At 41.2% G+C, this 8,763-nt stretch overlaps 1 protein-coding gene across 1 annotated transcript in view; it reads right to left on the reverse strand.

Annotated features, from left to right (window-relative positions):
- Positions 1-1,891, reverse strand: part of LOC104963489 (shisa family member 6) — a 43,149-nt gene extending 41,258 nt beyond the window's left edge. Inside the window, exons 1-2 of the mRNA XM_010792084.1 lie at positions 1,847-1,891; positions 434-1,355 (exon numbers count right to left, since the gene is read on the reverse strand). Of these exons, the coding sequence (XP_010790386.1) occupies positions 434-993 (560 nt within the window). The 5' untranslated portion in view covers positions 994-1,355; positions 1,847-1,891. The remainder of the gene's footprint in view (positions 1-433; positions 1,356-1,846) is intronic.
- Positions 1,892-8,763: the final 6,872 nt, after the last annotated feature.

An 8,763-nucleotide genomic window follows, 5' to 3' on the forward strand; every position in this document is an offset into this window, starting at 1 on the left:
CGCGCTCTCCCTCCTGGGATTGACACAGAGTGGGTTGTGTATCATGGAAAGGTATATAATCTTGACATTTTTTACGGTTAGGCTCCGGGGAGCAGAGTAATGGTATGTGCTAAAGGTCATGAGCTTCAATGAACCCATGATATTGAGGCTGTAAGTTATTTAGGCTGCAGTTGAGGATGGATCTTTACTTTATGGCTATTGTAGGGAACTGTTTTTACACTCAGAGAAAAATGGGATCAACTCACTGGTCAAATGAGTGCTAAACAGTATGTATATATATATATATACTATTGTGTGACAGTATTTTTCTCAGATAATAGCATTTCGTTTTATTGTAAAAATAAGTACAAGTATTTATACACTGGTTACCTTTATGTTGTGACATTATGCTCTGCATAGACATTTTATAAGGTTTTTTTCAGCAAATTCTTACCTGTGCACGTTCATTTCCTGAGGGGGCTTGGTGGCTTTATCATAGGCAACTTTAGCAGTTATCCCAATCGCAATGATGAGCGCTACGACCCCGCAGGTGATGTACACCGTGGTGTTGGTCTGGTCTAGCTCCGGGTCGTAGGTATCACCTGTTGGCGCCGGGGAGGGGGGCTGGGTTTTGATCCAGTCCGGGGTGTTGATGTTGGTGCAGATTTTCTGCTCCAGCCGCTTCCCCCGGTCCGCGCAGCAGAAGCGCAAGAAGCAGCTGCCGCAACAGAAGCGGTGGTCGGTGTTGTTGCAGCTGAACTCTTTGTCTAACTGCCCGCTCACGTCGTAGTAGCCCAGGCAGGTGTCGTGCTGCACCGTGGGAGCCTGGACCTGGGTGATCTTCCCCGGGACGGCCACGGCCAGCGGGACCGCGGTGGTGCTGCCGTTCAGGTCCTTCACCTTTGGCTTCCTATTTGTCGGGGTTTTGCTTCTTTTGTTGTTGGTGGCGGTGCACAGGACATTCAGCGGGTCTAAGTAAATCAAAAGAAGCAGAAGGTGTTTTATCCCCATCATTTGAGGACTCGCTGGTGTCTGTTCTTTGGCCTCCACGCACTTCTGTCTGCTCTCAGTATCACTCTTCCACTTTTTACCGCGTGGAGCTTCTTGCGGGCTTCTTCATCGCAGGTACTCCTGTATGTGCCAAGCTGTCACTGACGCTCTTATATGCTTTGATGTGGTATAATTTGCGCTCTTTAGACACACAAAGCATCTTCTGACTTTGTCATACAGTGTAAATCTGTTTTCTTAAATAAAAGTTCGCTATTGCCAAATGTCCTCTTCAAATAGGGGCTGCAGAGACGCGATGAAGACGCGATGTCCTCTGAGAAATCTTCACCATGAGCTGTTGAGCTTGAGTATCGAGGGTCGTAGTTACCCTGTGGAGAAGAAAAGCATGTAGAGAGGGATTTAGTTGATCAAATAGGACTATATGATAGGTAAAGTTTCCACGAGGAACTTTTTTAGCAAGCTGGCATTATAAAAATAGACGAATTTGGATCCGTAATTGCCACAAACTGGACTCATTGTAGAGCTAAACACACTCAGCACCTTGGACAGCATCCGAGTTTCCATGTGGCTTTATGGATGCAAAGTAAATCAATTTCAAGTTTATTTAGTCTTTGAACATAAAATAGGTTGTTTAAGTAAGTGATAGACACAGTCAGGGTTCCTGGTTTGCACTGGAACTACACATATTCTGCCGTGGAGCGTTGTTTCGTCTCATTCACCTTTATTTTACGCATTAACTTTCTTTCATCCGACTTCCAGCGTGGAAACGGAGCATTAACTTCTATTTAATTTCTCAAGAGATAACACATTAAATAGTCAAATAAAAAAGAGAGAAAGGGAGAATATGAAGACGACTTACCGGGTTAACGGTGGCCGGTAACGGGGTTGTCTCAGCCACTGCCACTGAATCAAAGAGCCTCGGCAAGACAAGAGGCAAGACCTCTCTCTCTCTCCTCTCCGGCCCGCCTCCATCTCTCTCTCTCTCTCTGAGAGAGAGAGAGAGATGGAGGCGGGCCGGAGAGGAGAGAGAGAGAGGTCTTGCCTCTTGTCTTGCCGAGGCTCTTTGATTCAGTGGCAGTGGCTGAGANGTCAGCCTGTCAGCCTTCCATCTGTGCACACATTTATCTCGTGCCCTCATTGGTCATGTGCGCGTTCGTGTGTGTTGGAGGAGGGGCTCTGTAAGGAATCCTTACAGAGCCCCTCCTCCAACACACACGAACGCGCACATGACCAATGAGGGCACGAGATAAATGTGTGCACAGATGGAAGGCTGACAGGCTGACNTNTGGTGTGCCTCAGCCCGAACAGCCTCTCGCTGCTGACCCCCGGGTGCTCTCTTCCATCGCTCCGAGCAGTTAGCCAAAAAAAAGGAAACATTTAATAATTCCGACTCGAACGGATCTGCTGGGCCCATTTCTTCAGGTCGGTTCTTACTGTCACGGTTTGTGAAACAAGCAGGACCCAAATGCAGATATAAACGGAAACTTCCTTTATTTCAAGGCTATGATATATATGTACAATGACAAACAGAACACTCACCGCAGAACTAGTCAGGGAACAAGACGAACCGACCAAGACAGACAGACAACCCAGAATTTAAATACACACAAGACTAATCACACAACAAGACACAGGTGAGGAGGGAGGAGAAAACACAGGGGCCCAGGTGAACATAATCAGACAATTAGACACACCAGGGAAACTAATGACAAGACAATAACCCAAAGGAAAACATGACATGGAAAACAGCAAAAACACCCAAACCTACAAAACTATAAACGTGACATAACATGAGAATCGTGACACATATGGTCATATTTTTACAAAAGTTGTTAAATGCTGCAAGCTTCACCTGTGGAAGTGCACGTCAGGTAGTGAGTGACCGAATATTTAAGTCATTAATATACATGAATGTATATTGTTTGTACCAAATCAAGCAAACACTCCTTGGAAAGAAATATAAAGGGTTCATTTATGGTGTTAATTGATGGTGTTAATATAACACGGTTTCCAGCTGCATCAAGAACACCAATAAAACTTCATCATTAGTCTCCTCAAATTGACAAAAACCCTCTAGGGTGTGAGGAGCACTCTCCATGAAAGAAATGGCAATAATTTCCATTTACATAATATTTGGTAAATAATTCAGGATCTCTCCCCGATGGGACTAAAAGTCGTGGTGACAGGTGAGTTAGTAGAGTTGAACAAGCTCTGTCAAAGTGCACCGACACCCTGTCATCATTCTGAATATAATCTGTAAACTGCAATATTTTGTTCTGCCTCAAGAGACTCTTGTAATTAATAAATAACATTTTGCAATAAAAATTGTCAATCAAAACCCATTTTTTTTCTCTCCCCACTGTGCAAAAAAAAAAATGTTTTTGCATATTTCTCGGGAGAAGCCATCACTGAAATGTTTTTTTTTTAAATAGTAAAGAAAAGAGTTGATTAAAGATTAAATGAGTTCCTTCTCATTTTAAATACATACATGAAAATGTATTAAACATATGGATACATTCTGTCAAATGAAAAATAAATGAACGAACTCCATGGAGAATTGTTGGAGACATTTTCAGAATGTAATTATAATAATGAAATATATAATGACATTTTCGATTCCATAAATCTTATTGTTATCTTAGAGTGTTATTGGATATCATTTTATTTCATGATTTTATTTGATAATTTAAAATGTCATATAGCCTATATTTAATAGTTTGTCTCATAATCATTATTTGTATTCACGTTTAGTGTTATGTGTTATGCCTGTTTTTCATTTGACATGTTATTTCATAATGTTTCTTAAACTTAATGTCAAGGTTTTTAGGGATGTTCATGCTGTGTTTCCTTCTTGCTGTTATCCCCGTCCACTCCCCTTTGAGCCAATCACATGTCCCCTGTATCTATTTAAGTAGCACAATCAACAGCTTTCACGAATGTAGCTAATGTTTAGCTCCTGTTAGCTTGTGCAACGACAATGCCAAACTTACTCTGAATCCACCTTCTACAGGCTACTGCAGAAAATAACACCTCCTCAACCATTAACATGAGCTAAACATGACTGCTAATGCCTAGCCGGCTATCTATCTAGGCTGTGGTCTTGTATTAATGTTGTAAGTGAAAAGCCAGTATTAGCAGTGTTAGCTAGCTCATTGAAGCTAGCTGTGAGGAAAAGCTTAACCAGCTAATGTTAGCTGCTGCCGTCTCTTCACTTCAGGGCTGCCCCTGGCCAACGTATGGCCCTACGCAAAGTTCTGTCATGAGGCCCCCCCAAGTCGTCACTCTAGTGTCGCGAGCGTTGACGAGCAGTAGCGCTGCAAGACACTCTGGGGGCCCCAGGCAGAAGACATGCCCCCCAAAACGCGGAGCGGAGATTACGAAACTGAAATCATAAAGCAGCTTTTGAAGGCGCGCTATACCCCTTCCCAACATGTCACTGCAGTAAATGAAAGGGGGTTTCATGTTGTCGTTGCTGTGGACCAATTTAATCAACCTTCTTTGGGGGCCCCCTTCTGGTCCGGGGTGCCGTTTGCCGGAAGGCAACGCAGGCAACTGCTTGGGGCCCCTGAACAGAAGGGGGGTGCTAGTGGAGCTGTTAGCGCCGGAGCCTCGCAGCGGGAAAACTGTGGAGCACTGCATTTGCACACAACATGTATTGCACCGCATTTGCGCACAAGATGAGGCCCCCTCCACAAGATGAGGCCCCACACACTCCACGTGATCTGCCTGTAGGGAGGGCCGGCCCTACTTCACTTTAATGTTGAATATTAAAACGAGCTCACAAACTAGACTGGCTACTTGGCTAGCTAGCTACATATAGAGCTGCTAAACACACAGTGAAATACAGTTATTTGTTCATTGTAGAATCATAGTAGGAACTTCCACCACAACTTCACCTTCTTACAATGTGCATGGATAAGATTGTGAATGGTTTAATATAATGCAGCAAGTGTAGAGAACAACTTTGTGAGTGTTGGCTTAAGCTTATTAGACAAAGTAGTTTAAACTGATTTACCGCAAATGGGATTCGAATATACAACAAAATATTGTACAAAATGGTTACAAGCCAGCAAAACAATGACCCTCAGCCGAGTTTATATTGTAAAACAAGCCAACTTTTCCACAGGTCAACAAAGTAAAGCCGAACTCCTGTAGGCTTGTAGATCCACAGGTGCATAGGAGAATACAAAAAGTTGATAATTGTGGGACTTTAAGAGGACACTATGCAGGAGTCATGTTGTTAGACATAAACCAAACAAATTAATGATCCCACTTAAGAAAATATTTAACTTTATACAGTTTGACCTTCTACTGAAAAATGATCTGACTTGGACAATCTGAACAACCAAAACTGTTTTTATATTGCACATTTTACAGCCTGCACACTGAGCATAACTTTCTTTTTGCCAAAAAAAAGGAATCACTCTAATCTAATTAATTTGTGACTTTATAATTGATTTATTTAATATTAAACCCTTTGGGCTTACTGACTTTTTTGTTCCCAATTGAACCTCTCTTATTATTGGTCTGATGCTCATACCTTTTAACAACATAATATGTTTTATATTCTGTTTACTTCTAAATGGAGGTTTTTCTGCAGGCCTAATGTGAAGTAGCCTATAGAAGTATTTTATGTGTATGTCTTTCAGTCTCGAGGCAAAGTGTAGGGTATCGGAAGCAACAAGGCCCAGAGAATTCCAATAGTGCGGCCCCTTTATTGATTCACAGTCAAACCAAAATGGTGGTCAGATTGAATTTGCATGCAGTGGTGAGCTTTTGAAGCATGGCGAGACTGCCTGGCTCATTAACAAAGTCTATAGAAACGGACCCTTGAACAGGGCCCGGTGTCAGAGGAGAGCAATTCCCCTCTGCACCAGAACTGGGGCAGACATTTTGGTTGGTGCTCTGAGCTAAGCCAAATCAAGACCCACATAAAAGAATCCCTGATTGAAAGACAAAATATAGACCAACTAGATACTAGAGAGAGAATGTGGGGCAAATATCCGTGATGCTAATCAACGGGACAATTACAAGGCGAGGTGCGTTCAAGAGCCTTCCCACAGCGCTCTTAAGAGCTATGTTACATTCCCCATGTGATTGTTTTGTGCTGTTGGCGTGGAAAGCCGCCTCTGAGCTCCAGATCTCTTTGCGTCATTCATTATTTAATTGTTCTGAGGAAATATGGTCTCATTATTCTGAAGCCAATGTCGACCCCGCCGTTACCTGTCAGCGCTTTTTGCTGAGGCCAGCTTTGCACACTCAGAGCTGTTAAACACTAATAGACAATCGCTCTTCCCTTTGTGCTCAACATGCCATCTGATGTGCCATTTTGACTGACAGAGGAACGGAGGGCCAATTTGCAAAGGCTGACTTCCAGAGCATCCAGTGTGGAAAGACATTCATCAAAACCTCCATGCCCTTTTTCTTGCCTCCTTGTCATATTATCTGTACAGCGCTGTCAGAGGCACCGTGGAGTTGATCACACTTTATTTCTGAGGCCTGAGTTCAGAAGATCACATGGCTGCGGTAAAGTATAGTTGGGCAATTAATGTCCACTTCCTCTTCTGTCTGGGGGTGTGAAATTAGCAGTGCGAGATAAAGTGCAACTAAAGTCCAGAAGTAAAAGGATAAATCAACCAGGAATCAGGATGACTTTTTAAACCATCTGTTTAATATAAAAAAACGCTGTGATATCATAACTTTTAATGACCAATTTAAGTCGCTATAATCGTTCCTATGTCTGTAGTATTTGAGCCACAGTGGTATATTGGCTACAGAAGGAATCAAACAATCGTTCACAACTGTTTTGGGGGAAATAAGTAACCCTTAATACAAAATATGTTAACTTCTAATTCCTTATCAAAGTCAACACATGTATATTAGCTATCGTAATTTAAACTAGAAAAGAGATTTTATTAGAATGATGACTAACAATAAAAGCTACATAGTTATTTAGTATAATGTTTCCCTAATTTATTCCTCTTTTATGTATGATTGATAGTCGTTGTCATAGCTATTGGCAAGATTGCAGTTGTCATCTTCATTGTCGTTGGCATTGTCATCTCAGTCGCAGCCTCAGGGTAAGTGCTAAAGTGTCCAATTATAGGTGTTCCTTTTATACCTAATTCACTTTGGATGACACATCTCCTCATCATCTCATCTGGGTGAGCTTTCTTTGTTGGTTGTATTTGTGGTCGTCAAACATAGTATAACTATCTACCAGTCAACATTCTTTAGGATATTTTGAACTCATGCCCTATAGCCTTGGATTTAGTGGTAGTACTAAAGCTTCTTAAAAAAAGAAGATATCTAAATTCTAAAAAGTGTCTTTTCCTGAAATAACCCACAAGGTATAAAATATGTTTTTGGTAATGGTGTAGTCATATAAAACATGAAGTATTGGGTTTTAATATTTCCCTCTGTGAAGACATCATGAAGCTTGAACAAGGAGGAGAAACAAGATAAAACTGAATATATATATATATGAAACTTTGAGACAGTCTGGAATTGGGGAAAAGATGGTTTAAAAAACTATAAAGCTACTGAAGGGGAACATATATTCTGCAGTATATTTTCGGGTGTGAAGTACTGAGAGAACTCCTTATCTTTAAGACTATCACATGCAACCTGCGTCCAAAGCTCTACCGTTGCCATCGGATTTCACTGTTGCAATGTTGGGTTATGTCTTGAGCTAGTTCTAGAGGCTACTTTTTTTCTGTTTCCACTAAGGAAAAGTTAAGTTATATTACAATACATAGGCTTTTCATACTATCAGTAACTTTGATAAGGTCGGTGTTGCAGAGAACAATACATATAATTACATTGTGCCAAGGGGGCTACATCAAACCCCCGTGCCATAAAAAGAAATAACAGCAGACCTTGGTCAAACAACATTCACCTTGATCAAACAGCACTCAGGCCGGCTAAGACAAATACATCTGGGCAGTGGTTTGAGTCTGCACACCAGATGGAAAAGCTTTGACGCGTCAGGTAATAACTGAGTGAATGGGGACAGGAGAGCTGAAGCAATGACAGCAAAGTATTTGAAAGTTAATTTGACATGGTTTCCATTTTCACTGTCAAATTACCTGCCTGGTATTTTTAATGTTCTCATTTACACCATCTGGTACAACCAGATTTACCGGGTTCAAACTCATTTGTGAATACTATTAAACCTCTTTCAATGTGAAAAATAACTACCTCTCTTTCAATCCCAAAGTTCTCCTTTTAAATGCCCTTGTGAGATAGACCTTCAAATTAAGGAACAAACATACAAATTAATTGAATGTTGAGGTTGGATTAAACAAGAGGACGTGTTCAATGTACATTTATTTTGTACAGATAACCTGAGTTCTTCAATTAAACCCACGATTTGTGAATAACTTTGGAGACTCAAGTGACGTTTAAGATTAAAGTTTAGAGTTCTAGATATGGTGAAAATCATAGAAAGAACTCACAGGATGAAAACAAATCCTGTAAAAAGGTTATACATTTTATACAAAATGTTCTGAGACTAGAACATCATAAAGTTACTTAAAGGTGGGGTCCTATGTAATTTATTTCAGAAACAATATAATATATTAAATGCTTTGACAATAAATACTTAACAACATTTCATCTGTAGAAGCCGTAGCGCTGTAAAAAGCACGGCCAATCATTTTAGCCGGTCCCGCTAAAAATAACTGGATGGCCTACCTGCCTGTCACCCTTCCATCTGTGCACACATTTATCTCGTGCCCTCATTTGTCATGTGCACGTTCGTGTGTGTTGGAGGAG

Source organism: Notothenia coriiceps, unplaced genomic scaffold (assembly GCF_000735185.1).
Source record: "Notothenia coriiceps isolate Sejong01 unplaced genomic scaffold, NC01 NC01_scaffold00036301, whole genome shotgun sequence".
Taxonomy (NCBI): domain Eukaryota; kingdom Metazoa; phylum Chordata; class Actinopteri; order Perciformes; family Nototheniidae; genus Notothenia; species Notothenia coriiceps.